Source organism: Carassius carassius, chromosome 2 (assembly GCF_963082965.1).
Source record: "Carassius carassius chromosome 2, fCarCar2.1, whole genome shotgun sequence".
Lineage (NCBI taxonomy): Eukaryota > Metazoa > Chordata > Actinopteri > Cypriniformes > Cyprinidae > Carassius > Carassius carassius.
This window is the reverse complement of record NC_081756.1, coordinates 20654355-20681179: the sequence shown is the minus strand read 5'-3', so window position 1 is coordinate 20681179 and position 26825 is coordinate 20654355. Positions and strand designations below refer to the sequence as shown.

Below are 26825 nucleotides of genomic sequence, written 5' to 3'. Positions count from 1 at the left end.
ATTATTTAGCATAAAAAGGTTAAAATCTGATTAATCTAAAACTGTAACATTGATCACTCAAGTCTGTGAAGTTTAGCAGAGAATCCCAAAATAGAAGGCTCCTGCACTTCTGACAGAAAAACTGAAACATTTCCATGGCTTTCTAACATTTACAGATGGAGGATATATGTGAAATGTAAGTTATGTATTCAGGAAGACAGCACATCTCAAACATATTAAACCATGAGAATAGCCTTTCTGTCAGAGCATATGATGGGCAGAGCCACTTAAACTAAGATGTGAAACGATACTATGTCTTACCAGTTTTTAAAGACTTAAAATGAAGCTTGTCACATGTTTTGCACCTTCTCTGCAGCAGCTCAGTCTGTGTCCTCCGCTATATTTTCAGATGCACTCCTATCAAACTACAGTATATCGATATAAATGGTATTGGCTCATATCGAATCGCTTATAAAGAAAATATCGATATATCGTACAAATTTGATATACCGCCCAGCCCTAGTTCAATCCAAAACTCTATTCTTGGACAGATCTGTAGATGGTATAGCCTTCACGTTTGTGATACAGCATTCTGCCTCACTCTCCTGGAGGATCCAGATTCCTCAGACACACTCGACTTGCTTCAGGCCACACAATCCTGTCTTGCCCTCACATGCAGCTCATGCTGGAATCCTGTCCCAGCCTGCTGGAGATCCAGAGAAAGAGCAATGAAGAGATAAATGAGTTGAAGAGGACACTGATTTCGAAAGAAGCATTGGAAAGAGCAGATGGAAGACAGATTGAAATTGTCCAAGGCAGGATGGGAAAAACATAATTATACCACGGTCACACTTCCCTTCGCCTGCCGTACACCTGTCGAAGCCTAATCGGAGAGTCCACATAGACTTCCTGAGAGGATGTCTGCACCACAGTGTGTCTGTGTTCTGGGATGCCTACTATTTTTCAACCCTACATACTTTGTTTGCTTTTGCACTCTACGCACAATGACTTCAAAAGCATCTGAGCTGTGAATAAAACCTGTTGTTCATTGTGTAGGCGCATTCAGCCAAATTCTCAAACAAGTCGCCTATCAGCGAAGAAATACTATGTGTTCTGCTGCAGCGATAGAGTTTATTGTTGGCATTTGAAAGAGTCTGAGCCTTGAAGAGATGTCTGACTTTAAGTCTGACATGCTGAAACTCTATACAGTATACAGAGATTCAAAAGCGCTTTGATAAAACATGGAGATAGGATGTCATTGGCTTGTAATTGATGTGCCGAGGGTTGTTTTGTTTCGACCAGGGTGATGCCTTCAAAGCGCCGCTCTTTTGAGGGAAGTGAATTTGTCTGATGATTCACAGTTATTGTGTGGCAGCTGATGAAAAGAGAGTGAAAGACAGTGTGAAAAAATTTCACAACCCTTTGAAGTGATGGCTGAAACAAACAGTAAAGACACTATGTGAGCACCCTTGGCCTCAGACCTGTCATAGTCTTTTAACATGTTTATCTAAAGCAACTTGCTGCACTCGTATTACCGGGACTGTCCTGCAGCAATCTGCGGTTAGGCGTATTAGTGATGATTCATGTTAAGGGTATGTAAAACTACATATTTTTAGTATTGATTAGTTCGTGGGTTGAGTGAATGACTAACCCTGAGGCCTAATAGTCTGGTTTTCGTTTCCCCTGATCCTGAATTCACTGAGTACAACTGAATGTAACCGTATGCAGGAGATCAGACACAAAATGTATAAAAAAAAATGCAACTTGTGATGTGGCTCTGAGACACAGAACAGTCTGAGATACAACGCAACAGCCAAAGACGTCTGTCTGAATGTGTATAGCTGTAGGGGCAGTGCTTTATAGCATTTCTCCAGCTCAAACAGTAAAACATGATGAATGCAATGAAGGTCATGATTTCAGCTTCCAGGGAATGTGTGAACTGATAAATTGTATACCTTAAAATGCAGTGTAAGTCACTTTGGATAAAAGGCATTTACATAAATATAAATGGATGTAAAATGGGAAACTTGCATGAAAGTTCTTACCATGCAATTAACTAAAGCACAGTGAGTTAAAGCACAGATGCTATAATGTCAAACTGGACTAGAGAAAGTAGTCCGTTCCCTAATAGATGGTTGATAGTCATCTAACAGTCAGCTAGTCTGACCATTGCAGTCTATCCCCACTTTAGCAGCACAGCTGCTAAAAATATAAAACATTATAAATGTACAAAAATTAAAAAACTACACACTACTGACAGGGCTCGACAATAAAGACTGCCCAATGGCCCAGGATCAGCATAAAAGATGTTCGGGACAGTAGATGGATTTGTCACTTGCCCGATCGGGCTTCTGCAGCGTCGTCACGAAATGTTATAATTTGCTTGTTTATTTAAGACATGTTAATTTTAAAATGTAAACGAATAAAAAGCATTTGGTCATGAAAGATATCTCCTTTCAGTACTCGTGCGCTGTGCTCTCTGTGAACAGCAGTGTGTCTGATGCGTGCGAGCCGCCTGAAAGGGCAAATACCCGTCCTTGCAAGTAACTTTGTAGCTTTGACTATGATTAATCAATATTAAATTTATACAGTGGAGCACAGATGCACCGATCATTCGGACATTTTTTGTTTTTATTTCAGATTTTCTTCTTTTCCGTGCTTGCACACAAACTGCACTGCAATAATTTTCCCAATGGCCATTTGTGTGGAAATATTATGTTATTATTAGAATTAGTCTGTAAATGACCATTAACAGAGGCCAGAGATGCTGAAAGACGGACACAAAGAGGAGAAAATACTGTAGCAGGCAGGTCAAGCTCACTGTTCACGATGCTCGAAATGTAGGAAGAAAATTCTAAATACTGAATTGGGGGTTTATATAAATGTATCTGTCTTCAGAAAAGTTTAGATGCTATTTTCTTTTCATCTTACATCCGTATAATGCATGTAGCGTTTAAAAGCGCAGCGCTGCTTTGTTTACAGCAGTAACCAAGGAAACGCTATATTGCTGCTGTTCCATAAGCGCCTCCTGCTGTCAGAGAGTGAATCTGCTTCTCATGCAGGTAGTCTGCTGTTTATGTTTTGTTCAGATATGTTTTAGATGTAGAATGAATGAGAAAGCTAAGGTCAGACCATTCTGTTTTTGATTTAAATGTTGAATTTATACAATCTAATTTTCATCAAAACTGATAATGCTAGCCTATATGTAACATGTTTGTTTGCATCGTTATTAAAATGCAGTGGTTCTGCAACTGTTTCACGCATTCTGATTAATATAAAGGCACAGGGAAAAAACACGGTAAACCGTCAAGCTGCCAGAATACAAAAAAACAAAAAAAAAGATTTTTGGTCAAATTGCTAAGCACTAGTTGTTTGACAACTGATCAACTTAGACCTACTGAATGTAGTTACCTATTTTTAGTGTAAAATGTAATTCTTTTTGTACATGAAGGTTGTGTTCACATTTGTGTCCTGTTTAACTGATGGCGTATCTATACAGTAGGTGTTTGTGGATTCCCTGAGGGTGTTATGGTTGCTGTAGCACCCAAGTGATGGAGAAAGCAGAGCGTGCCAAGTCTGACTGCAGTTGTGGTGAAGATTAGTGACATAGTTTGTCGTATGTGAGTTTGTGTACACTACAGTTTGTGTTTGTGCGTTTCTATGTTTTGGAAGTGAGCGCACTCATACTATTTGTGTACAGTACACACTCTGTTGTTGTGTCTAAGCAAGTCTGTGAACTGAGAGCAGGTATTTGAGCGTGTGCTCATGTACGTCTCTCCTGTGTGTGTGTGTGTCTGTGTGTGTGTTGTTTAAGGTGGGGTTAGTCAGCCCTCAGGAATGCTCTGTCTGCCCAGGGGAGGGCGTGGGCCGCTTCTGGGTTTGCGGCTTCTGCTGGGGTTGAAGGTTTAGAAAAGCTCTGTGCCGCCTCCATATCTGCTGGAATAATAGACACTCTGTACAGCAGACAACAAGACTGCTTTGTGTTAGTCTGTCATCACTAACCCTACTGCTGACCCTCAGACTGCTTCTGACCATCGTGAGAAAATAACTGTCCTTCAGTCGTGAACTGTGTGTGTGTTTAGACGTGCGCCAGTGTAGACTTTGTGCAGGATGTTTTGAAGTTTGTCTGAGAGTTTGGAGAAACTTGCTATAAAGTCTTCCATGAATGTACACTGACACTGATCCAAGTTAATCGCTGTAGTCTTTAATTTTAAGAATGAGGTGTTTTATCTGAAGGTGCTCTGTAGGCTTGGACTGCTGTACAGTGGACGTTCATATCTATCATTTGATTGTTATTGTAATCTGATTGTTATAATATGTAATCATAAGCAGGGCTCCAGACTGTGACCAAATGGTCACATATTGCAACCATTTTTTCTGCCGCTGTTGCTAATTTTGTGAGCAGCTGCACTGGTGGGACCACCGTGTTGTTTAACTCATAAGCTCTGCCATTTCTGTTACATTTAAGAAACATCGAATGGCAGACGAAAGTGAAACTAAACAGCGCTATGTTTCAGCTCCGCAGCACGGACCGTTTATCAGCTCGTACCGCGATGCCAACAAACTTGTTTGAGCTCACAACAGCTTCATTCGGGAGCCAAAGTTGATTTTGTGACACTGTTACTGCAAAGATGCAACAGTCCTGCGAGAACTAGTGAGAATCATTAGAATTCTACACCGAAATCTCATCAGGAAACCAGAATCGGTAACACTAACTGTAACCATGCTGTTGTGGTAGAAATAGTCGAATGCATTACATCATTCATTTCAAGGTTTGTACAACCTTTTGAAAGAGAAATTCAAGCACTTTTCAAGCATTTCACACAACTATTTCCAGCACTTTAAAGCTCTAAAATGATCCAGTTTGAATATTTTTTAACGGGATTAACAATATATACTTTGTGGTGAAAACAATTGTATAAAAAAAAAAAAAAATACATAAAATCACAATTATAACCAGTAGACAGCAGCAGAGGAGCATTTATTGGCGTATTAGTCATTAATTTCTACTTTTTTTCTATATTTTTAAATTATAAAATCACTATTATAAAATATCAAATCAAGAAATCTGATTTTGTCAGAATTGTACACTTTTTTGTGTGTGTATGTGTCATGATTCTGCCTTCATGTCCTGATTTTTCTCTAGTCTTGAGGCAGGATCATGACAGGCCCGTGTTTTGTGTACAAGCACATGGCCTTGTCTTTGGGCCATGTGCTTATGTTGTCTCGTTTCCTTGCCCCGCCCCCCTTGTTACCCTAGTTTTGTCATCATTGATTTACCTGTTCCACCTGTTGTGTTCATTAGTAGCCTCCCTTTATTACCTCGTGTGTTTCTCTGTCCCTTTGTCGGTTCATTGCCAAATGTTGCCAACTGATGTCATATGTTAATCAATGTGAGAGCTGTCCGTAAGTCTGTAGAGAGTCTTGTCTAAGTTTTCATAAGACAGTATGAAGTAGAGATGTTCCGATACCCTTTTTCTCTTCCCGATACCGATTCCGATACCTGGGCTCAGGGTATCGGCCGATACCGAGTACTGATCCGATACCTGGGTGTGTATCTGTATATACAGCTGTATATACTACTAGCCCTGTGTAAATTTCTAGAATTATTTTATGGTGTGCTCCAGACTTATCCCTTGATAAAACATGAACAAATACATGGTTAACTACTGTATTTATTACAGTATTTTTATTATCTGACATGAATTTGACAGTAATATTATTTAATTTCTTAAGCAAAAAAGAACTTCAAATGCAGCCAAAAATCTAACACCGCAAACTAAAAAAGGTATTTTAGTATTTTAGTTTTACAATATTGGTGTATAAAAAACTGCAACAAATAAGTCTAGGAATATAAAAAATTCTATATTAATCAGATAATCTCTTTACAACAAAACAAGTAAAAAACAAGCAACCGTCTAGGCATAGTTAATATTATTAATAGAGACGTATTATTACTACATAGAGACGTAGCTAAATCTACTGTAGGCTACAACAGTAGCTTAATATATTGTCAATTTACTCGCCATGAAGATCTTTGAGTGTCTGTGTTTATGATATGACAGTTTTCTCAAATGAAACGTTAAATTCTCATGAAGTGACGGTTTATGCGTTCATGTCCTCATATAGTGACAAACGGCAGAGGCCACAAAACAGCGAGCTCCCGTGCATCTGCGCCCGTCTCCCACAGAGATGTAGACTTTGCAGGAGTAATATTTAAATAGTATTTTGCAGTTTAATATTCACAGACACTAGTATATATATTCGGCTACAGTCTGGAGCCCTGCGCTTAGACTAACACGGAAGCGACTGAACGCAGCTGCGGGTAACGAATATACTCAAACTTACTACCGGTTCTACAGAGACGCTGGTATAATCACATTTTAAAAATTTCAGCACCGTCTTGGTCCCTAGTCGCCGTTTTACTGTCTGGTTGGTCCAGTCTGAAATACTGCTAAACAGCGGACATACTGCTAACCACTGATCTGTAATATAGAAGCGGCTTCACTGTCTGTTGGCAGTTTAGAACGCGATGAGCGATCCAGTCATATATAGATCAGTGCTGCTTACGCGTTTTCATTTCTTCTTCGCTGCTCTACACAGGGGTTGCTTGTGGCATTACAGCACAACTTCCTGTGTTTGCAATGCATTCTGAGCAGCGAAGAAGAACCGTGCAGCGGTTAGGCAAAGCTAGCGTTCATAACTAGGTCTTGAAAATGGTATCGGATCGGTATATGGGTTCATGTACTCGCCGATGCCGATGCCAGAATTTGTTGTGGTATCGGAGATATTTCCGATACTAGTATCGGAATCGGAACAACTCTAGTATGAAGTAAGAAAAGTCACAAACTTTTCTTCGATTTGCTACTAAATCACACAGAATCACTGAAGATGGTCAGTTCCATATGCTAGAAGAAGAATTTTTACATTTGATAAGAGTGGAATATATACATTTTCTGTATATAAAAAGTAGATTTTGCACATGTTACTGTTGTTAATAAAAGTCAATTTTTTTATGCAAAAATTGCACTGAAGCTTAGTGCCACCGTCTATAGAATTTAGTGGCGCTGGTGCCACTGCTCTCAAATGTTAGTCTGGAGCCCTGATAAGGGTGCTTGCTCCAATCTGGATTTTTGAAGCTGTTCACCGATCGTCGATCACAGTATGATCACTGATACCGATCAGTGTAAAGCCGCCTTTTTAAAAATATTTTATTTTAAGCTTTTCACATTTTAGATAATCCCCCAACCCCCATGCCAGCAAATCGGAGACGAAAAAAAATTCTACTAAGGTATTGATACATATTTGCATTAGAGCCCGACCGATATATCGGCCGGTCGATATTATCGGCCGATATAAGCTAATTGCATTTAAATCGGGGTCGGCATTTATAACGGCCGATGAAACATGAGAAACAGAGTCTCATGCTTCACTCATGTTATGAGTGTTGCATAGTGTGCCCACCAGAGGGAGCTCTGCAGCTCCAGAGTTAACAACAGCGCCAGAAGTCCACTACAGAAGAAAGCGATCAACTGTTTTGACGGTGAGTCTGTCGTTCGTCATGTGAAATGATTGTAGATTTAGTTCATACCCTGTATATAAAAACTGTGTGGTAGTTCTAGCTAACGGTCCTATCATTATCACTTCTAAATATTCTGTAACATCACTTACAGCCGCTAATGCATTGCTATATTAGATTAGCCACAAAGCTAATACCATGTTTATCAGTGGAAGAGCGCGAACGTTAATAGGAGGTCAAACTATAACGTTAGCGTTTAACTTATTCTTATTCTATTGCGGTGTGTTTCCCACATAATGACCGCGTAATTGGGCCTTTCACACAGGACGCGGTATGCACGGCGCTTGCCGCTGGGCTCAGCGTTGCCCTTCAGATACAACGCGATTTGCGCTGCGCTATGGCATAGGCGGAGTTTTAAAAACGTTTAGCGGGAGCTCTTTCATAGTCGGTTCCTCCTCCTTTCGGTCAGCAGCAAACATGTATCTGTCCCGTTGTAAGAAGCGAGCGATAGCGCTAGTCCTGCTGATGAGAATTAAGAGAGAAGCAAGGAAGAAGAGGCTACCCTCAGGTCCAGAGAACAATTTGGTGAAATCAGGCTGGTTACATTACTCTAACGCTAATAGCTTCCTTTTTAGCAGGCCCCTTAAATGCTTGCTATTAACTTGTTTGAAGGTGGTTCTTCTCAAAATTGACAGCGGTGCGTTCATGACACTAACGTTAACCATTCAACTTCGAATTGATTCCGTAATCTTCCGGTAATAGTAGGCAAGACGATGTTTTGATTCAGACTGCACAAAGAGAAGAGGAGAAGATATACGGGTCTGTTGTGAATGTGTCTGTGAGAGCAAATATAGTGTAGTTACAGTAACTACAGTAGGTGCGTCAGAAATGATTAAACCAGTGGGGACATGTAAATAAATGTGAGCTGAACAAGCGCTTTTTTTTTTTTTTTTTACATATTGTTTCAAAGCAGCTTTACAGACATACAGGAAAATGTTGAAATAATATTGTTAAATATAAGTAGGTAATACCTATTGCTTGACAAATAAAAAAATATATATATATATTTCTCATTTTTGCCTATGTAGGAGATCCCAGTTTATTATTATTATAATTCTAATGATGACATGAGTAATGATACATGGTGATATTATTAATACACATGCTTATTCTTTCTCCGTCTCTCTTTCTGCCTACAGATGGCTGAAAAAGGTGAATGCTGTAGCAGCAAAGTGTGGGACTACTTCTGCATTATTATAATTTATTTACAGTAAACACACAGACTGTTAAAACCAGCTTCAACTGGAAGAAAGTAAAAGTGTTAAATGTTTAAAACCAGACTGTTTTTTGATCATTAAAAAATATATACTTTTGATGTGCAATTGTTTAGTCATTGAGACTGTAATCTAAGGCTTTTTTTTAACATAGTCCATTCTGGAAAATGGTTTATACAGCCCACATACATAGAACAGGCAGATATTTTGCTATTGAATGTTGTGTAAATGCAGTTTATAGGAAATGGGTCTAATATCTAGATTATTTTTAAAATCAAAATATCGGCTTATAAATCGGCTCTTTTCGAGCTAATATCGGCATCGGCATCGGCCCCCAAAAATCCATATCGGTCGGGCTCTAATTTGCATATAAAAAGTATATACACCCACTTTTAATGTACTGCACATGTATACCGCCATAAACATACACCGTTCATTCTTGTGTACTTATACAAAAACACATACAGACATCTCTACATATATAGAATCATCTGAAGCCTTCTTTCTATAATGTAGAATTATTTATAGTGATGCTTCAGTCAGGATTTTTTACAGACATTCATTTTTGAAAATGGGGGGAACTCTTGTGTGGGGGATTTTTTAATTTGATGGGTGGAGGGGGGCATTTTTTTTTCTTCTTCAAACAAATAATAACAATATAATTATCTCACCTAAATGTTTGAAAATGCAGTTTTGTTTTTACAATGGGGCAACTGTTGCACAATGGCTTATACATAGCACAAGCCTGATTTTGTGAGCTGTATGTGAGGTGGTCTTATGTGTGCACTAGGGATATGACCATTAACCGTGAGCTGGTCGAAAATCGATTCAAATTTGTGACGATTCTTCTGCTCTTTCATTAAGATGTTTTATGTAGCATAGTTTCACAAAACTAAAGTCAGGCCATTCTGTTTTTGCCTCAAATTTCTTAATTGTACAGTCTAATTTAGATTAAAAACTACTCATGCTGCATGTATGCTGCATCTTTGTTTGGATCATGATTAAAATCCATTGGTTGCCTCTAATTTTAAATGAAAAGAGCACAGACAAAGCCTTCGTTTTCTAAGAGATTTCTCTTTTATTTGTGTAACTTTGTTTGATTTGGGGTTTGAAAGAAACGTGCAGCAATAGCCTAATAAAACTACACCTTTTAATTTGCTGTATAATTTCTGAAAACGAACTATAAAATTAAAATCGTGAATCAGTCCGTGAGTTGAGTGAATCATTACATCCCTAGTGTGTGTGCTTTGAGTGTGCATGAGCGCGCGAGTGCTGAATGGTTTAAACACTGGCAAGACTTAAAAAGAAATGCAAATTGCAAACATTAGTGATGATCCGACACTGCCTCAATTGTGCAAGTGACAATTCTTTTGTGAACTGTGCAGCTTGCTTAAAGAGCAGACGCAATGTGGTGATTTGAAGTCATTTGCTTATTTTGAGAGGGAAAGATCGAGACTGCACGGTGATTCACTCATGCTGTTTGTCAACCAATTTTTTTTTTTAAGTCGCTTAGTTGCAAAAAATAATAATAATAATAATCCACATTGGCGAAGTCACATCAGAACTTTGCACTTTTGTAAAAAAATTAAAGCAAGCAGGATGCGCTTTCTATCATCTCTCTGTGAACTTGAGTGCAAAACTGTGCATATCCTTGCCTTACAGACATGAAAAATATATCTATAGAGAGTGAAATGTCTACTTTCAAATAAACCAATTCAAATGGAAGACTAATTTTCTCAGATTATGGAATCCGTATGAAACATGCATGCACATCACTACAGCGGAGATGACGAGGCAGTGTTGCTGACTTCATCTCTTAAACTGAAAACAAAAAAGCACTAGTTTATCAGTGAATTATTAACATGTTAATGCAGCCTCCTTACTTTTTTTCCCTGACACATTCATAATCGCTGTGGCGAGCTTTATGCAGGTGCTTGAGCACTTATTAGGTAACTAATGCTTCAAATGAATGACTGCTGGTCGACTAGAAAAATCCTTAGTCGGGGGCACCCTTTATTAATTGTACCTCACCTTCAACATTATAATTATTTTCACCTGCGCCGGACAGAGATTGAGACGGTGGCGCTGCATGTCATGCCAAACCTCCTACACCAGGTGTGTCATCAGCTTGAGATCGACCTTCTTAGAGAGCCGATTATACTTCCCAAAGTAATTATCGGCCGATAGCGATCAGTAGCTAATCAATCTGAGCACCCCTATTTAATCATTTAAGTAAATCTAAATATTGTATATTTTGCTAATGTTATATTATATTTTGGGGAAAAAGCTGTACATACTTGTTCAGTTATATATGTCCTCCTGTATACTACTACTAAAGGCTAAAGTATACATCAGTTGACAGGAATGCTTAGTGTTTGCCTACAGCTCCAATTCACAGTCTACACATTGTCCAGTCTCTGTGCTTTTTTCTTACAGAAGTTGTATGTTAAAATAAATGGTCGTACTTGTTAAAAACTAGAGTTGCATGCATCTTTTATTCCTCTCACACAAGCGCTTGTCAATGCAGGTCTAATGGTTTTGCTGTCTGTAGTAGTTTGTTGTCCTGTCTCCATTTCTTTTTTGAAACAATGGCTTTGGCCAGTGTTTTCACCTTGTGGACAAACTAATTATGCATTAAAATTGTAGGTGCATATGCAAGCTTAGTGTACAGATTATGCATGGTTAGAAAAATCTGTCTGTGTGCATACAGTATGTGTGAAGGCTTACCCTAATGTAGGGGTGCACGATTTTGAGAAAATACCTAATTGCTGTTTTTCTGACAAATATTGCGATTGCGATGCGATTTTCGATTTTTGCGTTCAATACTTTTAAGTGCATAAAACCGGATCTGGATCTGGCCACGGCACGTCGACATATTTTACATTTAGCACTCTTTTGCTCCACGTCGTTCTTCGCGAATCCAAAATAAGTCCAAACAGCTGAAGTACCACCCTTCTTGTTAACCAAGTGCTCCCCTGCTTCCTCTCCCGTCACCGAAGAAGTGCCTTCGGCCATTTCTGCGCAGTTACACAAGCTTTTTCTGGCATAATTCGAGGTAAACGTTGTGTGTTAGCTGCTTTTCTGCTGACAGAAAGCCGATGCACTGCATACAACCTTGTTTTTCCATTGCCATTTCTAATTGGCCAGCAAGCCAGGAACGCGAGATTCGACCATTTTGATTGGCTAATAGGTTTGTCACTCAAATGTCAGAGGCGGGGGAAAAAACCTCAGACTCCTGAGGTTAGGTTATTGCGGGAGTTAAAACCTCAATATCGATGCGATAAAGGTTAATCGTGCAGCCCTACCCTAATGTACGTGTAAAAAAGTATACTTTGGGTTTAAGCTTGCGAAGCTAGTTTAATTCTATATCTCGAATTACTATGCCCAACAAAGAGCCTAAAATAGTTCTACTCTTGACAATGTAAACAGTATATTTTGTTGGCTCTTTCTTCACAGTTGTCTTCACACTATCTTCACACTCTGTTTTCTATGAAAAGATGGGATGGGATGATGTGAAAAACAGCGGACATAGCAGCTGTCTGTGGTCAAGCTACATCATAAGTGATGCTAAGTTTATAAATGCCAAACCAAATTTTTATAAGTTTTGAACAAGCTAGTCTAACTTCTCAGTTCTTGAAGTTATCTTTTAAGAACTGCTTGTTGCACATATTTTGCAGAGGTGTTGGTTGTCAGTGGCCAGAGTCTAGTCTGACAGGACCGTAGTTGAAACCAAAAGCATATTTGCAGAAAATCAATCTACCTGTCAAAAAAAAAATGATAAAGAATAAAAGTATGGACGGTTGCCCATACACTGCTGGAGAGAGAGGTTTAGGACATCATTATTTGCTGTATCAAATGACCTTTACTCCGTTTTGATTTCAACCCAGTATTTTCTTCCGTTTTATGAGGTACATCTCAGTGAAATGGATCATTGAAAAAAAAAAATATATTTTTTTTTTTGAGGTCTTGGATCTGTCCAATGGTTGTTGATTGGATGGAGGCAGAGCTGAACGTGAACTTGCAGTCAATTGTAAGAAAGGGGCATGGTTGAACTAAATAATTAGATAAATCCAGTATACATCATCAGTCTGTTTTTCCCCTAAGATAAATAGCATGATGAGTTAAACATATGCACACAGATGTGCATGAATTGTTCACAATAAGAACACAATAACTTGCGTGTAGAAAATTGATAGGATGAATTTTCATTTAATGCCGACTTGAATATATTGCACCTTTTTTACATAAATCTCTAGATACTTCCTGATAGTTTTTACTGAGCAGGTACATTGTCTCGCTTGCAGCATCATCATATACTGGCCAGTCTCACTGAAACACCGCAGTCACAAAGACAGAAAGATGTTCTGTAGTTAATAACAACAAAGGAAAGAACTGTTGACTTCCCTTTCCTATACTTATTATTTTCTACATTAATTTGTTATACGATGAATGGCAGTCACTGATCTTTTTTCTTTCAGTAAGCCTTCTGTATCTGTGTGATATGATTAGCGAATTTTTATGTTATTTTATATGGTGATTTAAACTATGCAGTATTTTGTGAGTGCTAAGTAAGTGACTAACTAGAGTGTTCATTTTGGCCCATGCTGCAACCGTAGGATGGTTGTTAGTTTCTGCTTTAGTCCTGCTCCCCTGCTGAGAACGGGCCCCGTAACCACATCCAGCCACCTGCACATGAGACCCCTACAGGGCTCTGTTTACTTAAGGGAGGCCTTAATGACTTTAGCAGAGCAAGGAAAACCAAAGCCTTTTAAAAAAAAAAATAATAATAATACACGTTAAACGTGATATTTTACCTACACTCACATTATGAAATAAATGACAAGAAGGTATATAAGCCTTGAATTAAAAAAAAAAATATATATATATAATATTAGGCTATAAGAGTTTCCATTTGATTTGGGTTTCCTCCAGACATTTACTGCAGTATTTTTACAGTCAGATTTTCTATTTGATCATCTTCAAGCTGTTATTCCAATGCACAGATATTATGATCAGTCAATCCACAGTTGAGTAACTGTATGTTCAGACATAAAAAAAGCTTAAGGTAGTTGGTTTAACTTTTATCTTTAGTAGTAACAGTGCGATCAGGTATACAGTATGTCTCTCATCACTGCACTGCACAGTAGGGCTGGGTGATATATATAGAATATTAGTGGTAATATCGAAATAGTTTTGACGACAATGTAAAATTTTAAAATATCATGAATATTGAATATTTCAAATTCAAGCATACTTTCTCAAAAGAATGCACCATACGTCCAAAAAAGGGAACATGTTATTGCGGACTGCTCTACACTCCTCTACTTCTCGAACTCTCATGAATGTGGTTGTCAGATATCAAGAGTCCGAACCCCCGAATCAGAGCTTCGCTGTTACATAGATAGATTTTCTTCCTGATGTTTTGCTTATTTTAAGAGAAGCACCACCCGTGACAGCAGCAAATAAATATCAAATCATTAAATCATTATTAAATACTACAAAAAGGAGACAACAATGGAACACGATAAGATGGCATTCTTTTAGTCTCCACTTGTACCATGGCAGATCAGCATTGTTAGTGTGATGTATAATGCTATGTAGTATAATAAATAAGACACTTGTTCTTTGATTTATTTTATTTTAAATAAGAAGGTGTAACATTAAAATATATTAAAGTGCACATAAACACGCACAGAAAACTCAAGTACATACAGAGGGAGGGGCTCTAGCAGACCAATCACAGCGCTTGCAGTCCGCGTAGAATTGATTTTTGGAGAGGTGCACGTCAAGCTACACCGTACTGCACATATCTTGCGGGGTAGGTTCGATTCAGAAGTATAAATTGGGTTTAAGTCTGTTGTACTGCTGCGTGTTGTCTGGGTTTATACTGGGGGGAAGGGGGAATAGCAGCGTTCTTAAGTGTTTTTCAAGGGGGGCTGTGGGGCTGGGTTGGGGTATGAAATGGTCCCACAGTCAGTCTGGTCTAATGTCGAAGTTGCTTTTGTCCTTCTCTCCCTTTGCATCAAATTTGCATGCATCACAGTTCATTGACTTCGTGTTTTGTCAAACTCACTGTTTTCAAACAGAGAGGCATATAAGTTCAGCTTTAAAAGCATACACACTAAAGGCCCTATCACACCAGACACAGCACAGAAAAGTAAAACGAAATGAAGTTGAAAGTTACTTAGGAAAGATTCTTGAAATCAAACAAACACATTGTTGAATCTAGTGGTGTATAAGTGCAAGTATACACATCAACTGTAGTTTGCCTTTGTAAAAGTTGCACAAAAAGATCCAGAACATTAAAGCTGTTTCTGATTTCTATGATAGCTGAGTATGATAATGCTCTGTGGAAGTGTCAGTGTCATGGCCAAGTCAAGGCTGCATGGGCTGATCCAGAAATTGCCCAGTGCAGTCCACAATGTCTGTGTTTTGCCCTCCAGATTAAATCTACCCAGTGGGGTTCAGCCTGTGTCAGACCCCTCCATCCCTCCAGCTCACCCCCTCTCTCTAACAATCTCACCCCTCTCTCTACTCAAGTGACAGCCGGCATGCAGATGGGGGGGTTGGGACAGAGTGAGAGTGGCCTAGACCCGCCCTCCAGGCTGTGTGTGTGTGCACACAGGTCTGCGTTTATTTTGGCTGGATGCGCCTTGCTGCTGACCTAATTTGCCCTCTGTAGATCAATCAATAATCATTCAGTGCTTCCTTTTCACATGAGGTCTGCCCACGCTGCGCAGCAAACACAGGCTCTCTCTCTCTGCTGAGCGCTGGAATGTAATGGGAAATTGAATAACTGACGCTTGATACAATATTTTCAGACTGATGCATCTAATGAATGCCAGAGCCCAAGGACTGATTTTAGTGCAAACTTTTTCATTTCCTAAATGATCCTAATTGTAGTTACCTGTCGTATTTCTTTTGTGTATGAAAAAATGGTATTGAAAGGGGTTACACTACCATTTAAAAGTTCTGGTTCTGTGTGATTTTTATTTATTTATTTATTTTACAGAAATTACACTTTTAATTGATCAAAAGTGCCAGTAAAGGTTTAGCTATAGAGATTTTTTTTAAATGCTGTTCTTTTGAAATGGAATGTTCACAATTCTAATCCTAAAAAATTTATTTCCACAAATATTTTAACTGTTTTCAGTTCAATTCGATAATAATTATAAATGTTTCTTGAGCACCAAACCAGTGTCATTTCTGAAGGATTATGTGATGCTGAAGACTGGAACAATCAGCTTTGCCATCACTGCAAAAATTAAATTTCAACATATGTTATTTTCAATTGTAATAATGTTTCACAATATTGCTGTTTTTACTAGAGGTCGACCGAATTTTGCCGATACCGATAGCTAGGTTGGACCACACTGGCCGATACCAATTAAAGGGATAGTTCACCCAAAAATGAAAATTATGTCATTAATAACTCACCCTCATGTCGTTACAAACCAGTAAGACCTCCATTTATCTTCGGAACACAGTTTAAGATATTTTAGATTTAGTCCGAGAGCTCTCAGTCCCTCCATTGAAGCTGTGTGTACGGTATGGTAACCGGATCTTTTTGAACCAGTTCACCAAATCAAACTGAATCGTTTTAAACTGTTCGCGTCTCCAATACGCATTAATCCACAAATGACTTAAGCTGTTAACTTGTTTAATGTGGCTGACACTCCCTCTGAGTTCAAACAAACCAATATCCCGGAGTAATTCATTTACTCAAACAGTACACTGACTGAACTGCTGTGAAGAGAGAGATGAACACCGAGCCGAGCCAGATAATGACTCGTTCACAAGTCAAGAATCGGTTGCATCGGTTTTCGGATCACCAGTAGTTCTTTCTGACAGTTCGATTCAATAAACCGGTTGAAGAAAAACGGTTCACTGTTTCTTTTGCGCTCGACGTAATGGCGTCATTGGCGATGACTGCAAGCCTTCGGTTTACCTGGGCTCATAACATTAGCACAGAATCAGTTCAGAGTCAATCACCAAAAGAATCAGTTCGGTTCAGACGCTCTGTGTGTCAGTCTGCTTCACGCTGAATCACACATGCGCAGTATCATCAGCTCCTCGGTTCTCGAATCAGACGTGTCTGACAGAAACGGTTCTTGACTCGTGAACGAGTCATTATCTGGCTCGGCTCGGTGTTCATCTTCAGTTCTCTCTTCACATCAGTTCAGTCAGTCTACTGTTTGAGTAAATGAATTACTCCGGGATATTGGTTTGTTTGAACTCAGAGGAAGTGTCAGCCACATTAAACAAGTTAACAGCTTAAGTCATTTGTGGATTAATGCGTATTGGAGACGCGAACCGTTTAAAATGATTCAGTTCGATTTGGTGAACTGTTTCAAAAAGATTCGGTTACATCGAATGATTCGTTCACGAACCGGATATGACAAACTGCTTTGTTTTGAACTGTCTTACAACAGACACGGAAGAGAAGACAATGCTGAATAAAGTCGTAGTTTTTGCTATTTTTGGACCAAAATGTATTTTTGATGCTTCAAAAAATTCTAACTGACCCTCTGATGTCAAATGGACTACTTTGATGATGTTTTTCTTACCTTTCTGGACATGGACAGTATACCGTACACACAGCTTCAATGGAGGGACTGAGAGCTCTCGGACTAAATCCAAAATATCTTAAACTGTGTTCAAAAGATAAACAGAGGTCTTACGGGTTTGGAACGACATGAGGGTAAGTTATTAATGACATAATTTAGCAATTTGGGTGAACTAACCCTTTAATTAACCGATAGTTTTTAAAAGTTTTTCAATTCAATTCAAGTTTATTTGTATAGCGCTTTTTACAATACAAATCGTTACAAAGCAACTTTACAGAGAATTATGTTTCTACAATATTTAGTAGTAGCTTATAAGTGGTGACTGTCAGTTTGTGCACGTATGACAGGTTTTTTCAGAAAAAATGAAAGTCGTAATCAGCCAGACGATGGACATTATTAACAGCAATTATTATATGATGCAGTCACACTTGTAGCAATATTTGTTAGTTCTGTTTGTTGATTCAGGGTTAGCATCATCTGGGGTCCTCTGAGGGGTCAGCATCATCTCTTCTCAGTTTTAAGTTTTAAGGCTGTTGTCTGTCACTATAATACAAACATGACATTTTAGACATACAGTAGTTCTTTTAAGATTTTTATTGGATTGTGTTGCTTTCCATTGTTGTTGTTTTTTTCATGTAAACATGGACTGTTGTGCTCGTGTCTCTTGTAGCGCATCATGCATGAAATTGCATTCTAAAAACACGGCACTCAAGTTGAAAGAAGTTCAACTCCCATCTTGCTTAACTTTTTCCCTTTCCTATGCCCACATTGCATCTTTGTCAACACAAAAGCATATTCTGTGTGAATGGCACCTAGTGATATACTCTACTTAAGGGTTCTTCACGGTTAATCACGTGTGCCGACATGCGGTTGGATCATTCTTTTTTTTCTTTACTGTTAACATTGGCATATTGTGTCTAATTCTAACATTTGTTAATATTTCTATTTAAAATCGTGATTCCTAAATTTATAAAAAAAAAAAAACACATGGCAAAACATTAACACTGAGTGGATGCAGCAATAGAGGTCTTTAAGACACAAGTAAAAAAAAAAAAATACATATTTGATTCTAAGGATCAGAAAGTGGATGTCATGGAAACCACATCATGACCTGTTTTTAAGTGAAGTACAGCGAACAAAAACAAAATAATGTGAAAGGTATTATATGACTCCATTTAGAGGGGTCTGGTAAGGAAAGATCACACCTTTCTTTTTATATCTGTGCTTTATGAACTGTGTATAAGGATGAATGATAGTGTGTTATGAATGGTATCTGTGGCCTGGTTTCCTCAAAGGGCTGGAGAGCTTTGCTGACCTAGTCTACAGCCTCCTCTCTCTCTCAGTACTTTGGCTGCTGTTGCATATTTCAAGCACACAATGTAGGAGTGCTCGGAGAGGTTTGGACCATACTGTATGGCCCCATTTTTCAGAACACCGGAGCAGTGCGTGCATTGTGTCAGCGTATTTGATCTGATCTATGTCACAGATGTACAATTATAGGAGGCTGCCTCACTGATAGGCATCATGAAAATGTGTGAGTCGCTCGAAAGCCCTTGAATGTAAAGATAAGCACCGTAGGAGTACAGAATGAGGCAAGTGTGAAAATGTGTTTTGATATGATGGTGTGCTAGATTATGCCTGCGAAAGTCCTCTTTGTCTCGACCCGTGAATAACTCGCCTCAGAAACAAAAAGTTCACTGTGTGGTTGTTCTCCGTTGCTCAAGGCCTTCACTGCATTATTCCGAGATGATTATGCCTTTTTCCTTTTCCACATGGGGCCATCCAAAGAAAAGTCTGAGTTTATTTGCCCGCAGTTAAAAAGCGAAGCAGGTAAAAATACGATGTGTACTGGGATGCTTTTTGTTGTTCTGTTAGAGTTCTCCACCCTTCCTCCAGTCTCTCTTGTCTCTGTTAACCTTAATGTGTTTTTGACTGGTGGGGCTCGCATGTGTAAACTGAAAGGGATAGTTCACCCAAAAATTTAAATTTTTGTAAACTCTTGTTTTATTTAGCTCAACTATTATTTAAGAATTATTATTGCTGGGATAAAATGTACCAAAAATAGGTTGGAAATTAAAAGTCACACACAGAATTACTAGAGGCAAGAGTAATAATCAAAAGGTGAACATTTATTAATAAGCAAAAGGACCCATGGACAAAATTATAAAACAAGTTGAATTATACAGCATAGTTATTACATACATACAATATTACATACTTTTAAACTCGTTTAACAATCATTTTAATTATATAAACATAACATTTAAAAGTGACATTTTTAATTCAAGTGTATTAAACCATTTTCGGTTATCCTTTTTACCTGAAATTGTGCCAGTTCTTGTGCTGGTGTGTCGCTGAAATCTGAGCCGGTGATGGGCTGCTGTTTGGTGGTGGAACTGCGAACTTTATGACCGCAGTCTCGCGCTTCACTTACAGTTGAAAGATGGCGTGACTGACTTCATAACCTGCCCATAAACAAACAGTACAGAGTTTTGAGAACATATTTTAACATCGGAATTAATTAGAATCAGTTGTGTATCAAATAAAATCAGTTTTATTTTTCAAGGCAAGTCATTTCCATCATGCGAAACAGCTGTTGCTGGTGGATTTAGCTTACTGACATCTCGTCCCTGTATGTTGCGTTGTGTAGTCTTTGTGTACAAAGACTTTATAGATGATATAAAACATATCGGCCTTAATTTTACTGAAAAAGTCCATCAAATCTTCAGGACTTGCTTTTTTGCTCTGACTGTAACCCAACAGTTGGGTTGAAATAACCACGTGCTGGGTGGTTGTGTCGGAGGGAGGGGCGAGGTGTATTGTTTCAGTAGTCCGTGAGATTGACCCAGCCACTAACATTACGCCTACGTCATTCACTGGAACGCCACTCTCTCGTGTACGCGCATATGACAGTTAGCGGAAGCTAGAGATTACTGTTTATAAAGTTTTAAATATGGACATTTTTCTTACAAAAACGCATCGATTTGATTCAGGAGGCCTTTATTAACCCCGCTGTGCCGTGTGGGACACTTTTTATGATGGATGGATGTGCTTTATTGAACTTCTTTTGGTCTATTGAAAAATAACACCCATTCACTGCCCATTCACTCACTATACACCTAGGAGTAAATCATGGGGTAATTTATTTTTATTTTTGGGTGAACTGTCCTTTTTAGATTTGCATTATTTGGCCTTCACTACATTTGTGTGTTTGAGGAGTCTGCTGTTGCTTTCATATAGCTATCGGATGAAACTTATTAAACTAGAGCACAGTAAACTGCCTTAAACATGCGCACACATGTTTTTTTGTTGGACTTGCCCTTTTTTTTCCTCGTTCACATCACGTGACGTGTAACCAAGAGCACCAAATTATCAGGAAATTGGGCCACTTTTACTTCATCTGCGGTCTCGCATAATACCTTGGCATTGTCCCTGCAACTCTTTGAGCAGTGTTTATGTGGTAATTTAAGATTTTACACAATTCTTCTTATTTAAGCCATAGTAACATTTCCTCTGCACTTCTGTTTTGGATTTTTGAGAATGAGCTGCTGGGACAGTTTCTGCTAAAGGTCATCATTATTAACTCCTATTATTTTTCTCTTTTTCTCTCAGATCACTAGATGGTCGGTTGCAAGTATCTCACAGAAAAGGACTTCCTCATGTGATCTACTGTCGTCTTTGGCGCTGGCCGGACCTGCAGTCTCATCATGAGCTCAGAGCCATTGAACTCTGTGAGTTTGCCTTTCACATGAAAAAGGACGAGGTCTGTGTCAATCCCTACCACTACCAGCGGGTCGAGACACCAGGTAATACAACTGATATTTATGAAAGCATCAAGCACACTATCAGACCGTATCATTCGTTTAGGCCTGAAGTCTGCTACAAGGGGTTGAGCACAGCACTGCAGAGAATCTGCCAATTATTATTTGATTTTAAGCATGCAAAATATCTTTGGACAATGCAACAGATGGGATATAAAATCTTTAATAAACTGAGCTTTGAAATGATTTGTTTCTGATATTTTCCGCATTTGTATGCGTACTGCTCCAGGCTTGTGTTCCCTTCTCACTGCTGTGTGTGTGCACTTGGATGGGTTTAATGCAGAGCACAAATTCTGAGTATGGGTTACCATACTTGGCCACATGTCACTTTCACTTGTCATGTCACTTCTGAATGGAAGTCAAAGGAATGAAAACTAGTGTACAGTGTAGTGTGTCCACCCATTTAAACAAAAATATGATAATTAACTTCAACCAAAGCTAAAGATTGTATATTAAATAAATAATAACTTTAAAATGTAATTGAATTCCCTTGATTGGCTCAATGACTCTCTCTCCTCTCCACCTGTCACTGGTGTGTGGTGAGTGCACTGGCGCCATTGTCCTGTGGCTGCCATCACAACATCCAGATGGATGCTGGAATACAATACAGCAATACACAATAGAGTGCTGTATAAATGCATAATTAATTTATTCAATCTTCAAAAGTTGATAAAATAATCATTATGAATGTATTCATAATCACAAAGTGTGTAATTACATTAATATTGTTCTGTATGTTATAAATTCAACACCGTTCTATAGACTATACTCCATATCTTCAATTCCTGTCCACAATCTACACTTATTTATCTAAATAAAGGCAAAATGCCAAAATGGCAAAAATAGTCAAGTCAAGTCACCTTTACTTGTATAGCACTTTTAAAAATACACATTGTAATAAAAGCAACTGAATAAATAGCAAAATGTGTCAATAAATCAAAAAGGCAGTTCATCATTGAATTCAATGATGTCATCATCCAGCTCAGTTCAGTTTAAAGGGGTCATATGATGCTTTTTTTAAAGATCATCATTTTGTGTATTTCATGTATTTTGGCATGTTTAAACACATGCTTTAATGTCCAAAAAACATTATTTTTCAAATACTGTACATTATTGTAGGTCCTCTATGCCCCGCCTCTCTCAAACAAAGTCCAACAAAAACAAAGTTTTCTTCAAAGTCCCTCCTTCCGACAAGCACAGTCTGCTCTGATTTGCCAACTGACCCAGTGCATTGTGATTGGCCGATCACCACAAGCACTTGTCGGAAAACTCTGCATTTGAACATTCAATAGCAAATAAAACATACTAACAGTAGCTGATTCAGAAGCGCCAGATTGTCGTAGCAAAGTCAGAATTACCTCATGAAACGATCGTCCATAAAATACGTTGCTGTTCTGTTGTAAGTAATCTTAAAGATTCCTAAATCCATCTACTTTAAGAAGGCCAAATAAAGTGCTTTTGTTTTCACCTAGATACACACATCATCTCCCTGACATGACTGCTTAAACACTAACTGCGATTACTGAAACCAGGCCTTCTTTGTTTGCGTGAACATTTGGGCTGCATTACGCAAATATTTCCACATAGTGATGTAGACATGTGGGTCCGTGTTAGAATGAGCCATTTTAGGGGGGCGTTGCGTCTTAACTTTTATAAAGAATATCTCTTTGGATTCGAGACTTTAATCTTTGCAACTTTACAGATCTTCTTTATGCACCAAGAGTTTGAAACACTCCAAAGAGAAAGGGAAAATTTTAATCACATCATATGACCCCTTTATATAGTAGTATCTGTTCAGTCAAGTCAACAAAATGGCTGGAAATTAAGTGTCCCCACTGAAATACTGTGCAACTACTTAAGTTAAAGTCAAGCAGAGCACATTTATAAATGTAAAGTGTAAGTGAATATTGTGTCAAAATTCTATTGTTGAAGTTGAAATCGCATTGAGATAGTATATATTTTTTTTATCCATATCGCACAGCCCGGTTTAGCATTAATAGTATTATAGAATTATCTGCAGTATGTTGTGCCAGTTGTGGATCAACAGTATATTTATTTGTGTTGTAATTGAGATATCTTTTTTCCTTTTTCTTCTTTCTCATTCTTTTTTACTTTCTCTCCTTCACTAAAGTTCTTCCTCCAGTGCTGGTGCCTCGTCACACTGAAATCCCCAGTGAATTTCCTCCTCTGGATGACTACAGTCACTCCATCCCAGAAAACACCATTTTCCCCGCTGGCATCGAACCCCAGAGCAACTACATACCAGGTAGGAAGGAGGAACTGAAAAAGATTCATGGAGCTGAGGTTCATAGTGTTGTAAAAAACAGACTAGCCATGAAGTACAACAGAAAAGACAAACCAAATAACATTAAGTGGCCTCTAAAATAATATATCGTCATCATCTGCCACAAAGCAGCACAATCTGAAGTGTTCTCCTGATTTAATAGAGTAGGCTTAGTCTGTAGCTGTAGCTCCAGTGGTCTAGTGGGCAGTGGGTGGATCACTTTACTGGAAGGATGTGGGAGGAGGAAAGAGACAAAACACACAGATAGAGTAATAGCTCTGTTCACTGGCCTCCATTCAGGCAGAAGACAATCACTACATCATTGTGTTACAGTGCTGATGAAGCACCAATAAAGAAAAGTTTACACCTGAAAAAATCATTTTCATCTAAAATAAATCAGAATTTTAATTTATGCATAAACATAATTTTTGTATAATAAATAAAGTGGTCATATGCGTTTCTGACCTCTTGTATGTACACCAACATTCAAATGTTTGGGGTCGGTAGAAATTAATACATTTTTCAGCAAGGATGCATTAGAGAAGGTAATACTTAATGTTCATAATGTTACAAAAGATGAGTATTTCAAATAAATGCTGCTCTTTCTATCTTTCTATGAATCAAAGAAATAAATATAGAAAAAAAGATATCCCTGTTTCCACTTAAATATTAAGCAGCACAATTGTTTTCAACATTGTTAGCATATTCAAATGATCATGTGTCACTGAAGAAGACCATAGTAATGGCACACACTCGTTTCTCAAAAGAGAAAAAGGGCATAAACGGTCACAACCATTTAACTGTTTACACGTTAATCCCACGCAGTAAAGAAATGACTGCTACAGTTCTCTCGTTTATTATATGTGTAGGAATACTCACAAGAGTTGTTGCATCAGACGGACACAAGACCGTTTATGCTGAAGTGGTTTTAAAGACTGGTTTTCACTACATAAGGGGAAGATTATCCCATGGAGTATGTATGGAGTGGCTCTGGCTGGGATTAGTTTCATCAGAATGGTATTTGCTGCAGAGAGGAAGGCTGTTACTGTAATAGGGGGCAGTGTGTGTTTCGTATCCTGCTGCTGAAACTGAGCTGACCCCAGATTTCTTAATCTGAGGGGGAAATAAAACCCTTGTGAGTCATTGTCTCTGATGCACCTGCTTGATTTTGCCGGATGTGTTATGTGTTATGAGTGTGTATGAATTGTGTGCATGCTGGCTAACCTGTGTTTGTATGTATTGCAGAAACGCCCCCTCCAGGCTACATCAGTGAGGATGGAGAGACAAGCGATCATCAGATGAACCGCGGTATGGACACAGGTGATGCCAGTTAAACCACCGTGATGTTGCAGTCTTTAAAGATGACACATTGACGCAGTGAATTTCCTATAACTGCACAGCTATGAAGTAGTTCTGTTTGTTGGTGGCATTTCAGTTCCATATCACTTTTCCACTTTGTTTTTGAGTTTCTTTCTGATACTTAATCAGTGGTGTAAGGAAGTAGATCTACGCAGAGGAACATTTAGGAGCGAAAACCTGCAAAATTTGACAAATGAGACAAACACTTGTGGTAACTTTAATGGAATGGAAGTGAAATAATTAACTCTGCACACTTCATTTGTAAATCAAATAAAAAGTTATTTTATCAAAACATGCTGTGTACATTCATACACCATTAAAACATTGATCTGTCCTTTTCATTTCAGGGTCTCCAAATCTGTCACCGAACCCTGTTTCTCCTGCCCACAACAATTTAGGTAACTCTTTTTGCTTGTGTGTATATCGTAAATTTACACTGGTGTCTTAGCAGAGTAACCAGAAGTGCAGTATATTTATTTATTTAGTAAAAAATAAGTAGTCAACATTCATACATGTAAATGTACCCAAATTAGCTCAATGGCTAGTTTTCATTGCTAGTCCTTTCGCCAGATGTTATCTAGGCCAATTATCTGTGACCTGTGAACATGATTTACTAACAGTTGACCATCATGTTGAGTCCACATTATCTTTGTCTCGATCAGATCATATCAGATTTTCATGATATAACAATTTACAAGTTGAAAATATATACACACTATTATCACTATATATATATATATATATATATATATATATATATATATATATAGATATATATATATATATATATATATAGAAAAAAAACGAATTAAATTCATCTTTAACTTTTGCCTTTTCTCTTTTTTGATCAATGAGTCACACTCAAAATACAAGTGTAGGGAGACAGGGAGTGAATTTATAACCATAACTGGCTAAAAGCAAACAAAAAGGGCTTCCTGTTGATCTGCACTTCCTGCAGATTGGGGTGTTTAATTCACCATATTTTTTTTACAGAATCTAAAAAAAAACTCCACACTAGCAAGCTAACTTTTTTCGGATGTGGGTAGAGTGTCTCGCTTTTAAAGTATTGGCGTGTTGTTGATCATTTTGTTTATCATTTAAAATCTAAAAACTTTTTGTGACATGCTGTGCTTGAAGAATGTGCTTGTGCTATCTTTCTCTAAAATAAATGACAGTTGGTTTGACATTTTGTTAATGAAAATTAATGAAAAGACATTCATGCATTTTCTTTTATATGTGGCTTTAATGTCCAAATACTCCTGGTAGCCACCATTTGTGGGACTTTTTCAGAGTCTTCCAGACATTCGGTTATGTTAATGGTTCTTCTCCATGATTCAAATGCTTATGCAACAGAACACTTTACTAAAATACTTAATGTCCAATAAACTACTATACAACAGATCTGCACTGCTGCTGAATCTACAGAGCCATGATGACAAAAAAAAAAGATGCTAACCGAGATGCGCTTGCAATCTGAATTGAATGTAATGAGAGTAAAAGACTGGCCACCGCAAACTAATGCAAAGATAAATAATAAACTAAAGAACTCATGAAAACACACAAACATACAACTCTGACTGACTCATGAATCAGTGACTCGCATGAGTTAGCTCTTTTTAATGAATTGGTCAAAACAATTGGTCTTGAGCTGATGAGTTAATGATTTGAATCAGCGTAATGACTCACTCTGACTGTGTCAAAGTAGTTCTTATTCGATTATTGTAGTCATCATTTTCCAAGTCCAACTCCAAATGAGCCAAGAACTTTTACTGCATTATGTGAGTTTATGTGTTTGTTGGACCTAAATCAGTGCACAGATTGACTGATTGTACTGTACTGATGTAATGGTGTGTAATTAAAACTGAGTGTATGTAGAAATGTGTTTTCAGTCTGTAACAGAAGTACAAACTTCATAATCAAAGGAAGGAGGCAGGAACCGGCAAACATTCAAATGAAACTTTTAATACCAAAATAAACACAACAGCGTGACAGCCCCTCACGGACGACTGCCACGCACAAACA

At 38.1% G+C, this 26825-nt stretch overlaps 2 protein-coding genes across 3 annotated transcripts in view; one reads left to right on the top strand and one right to left on the bottom strand.

Moving 5' to 3' along the window:
* The window catches only part of LOC132106046 (TIMELESS-interacting protein-like), a 135206-nt gene that overhangs the window by 58505 nt on the left and 49876 nt on the right, over positions 1-26825 (bottom strand). The gene's annotated exons all lie outside the window — the stretch shown is intronic.
* LOC132105985 (mothers against decapentaplegic homolog 3-like) overlaps positions 1-26825 on the top strand; it is a 36534-nt gene that overhangs the window by 3174 nt on the left and 6535 nt on the right. Inside the window, exons 2-5 of one of the 2 annotated variants that reach the window (XM_059511575.1) lie at positions 20952-21145; positions 23292-23426; positions 24690-24752; positions 25151-25201. In XM_059511575.1, the coding sequence (XP_059367558.1) occupies positions 20952-21145; positions 23292-23426; positions 24690-24752; positions 25151-25201 (443 nt within the window). Of the gene's footprint in view, positions 1-20951; positions 21146-23291; positions 23427-24689; positions 24765-25150; positions 25202-26825 lie in introns of both variants that reach the window. The other variant, XM_059511570.1, reaches the window with a different exon arrangement.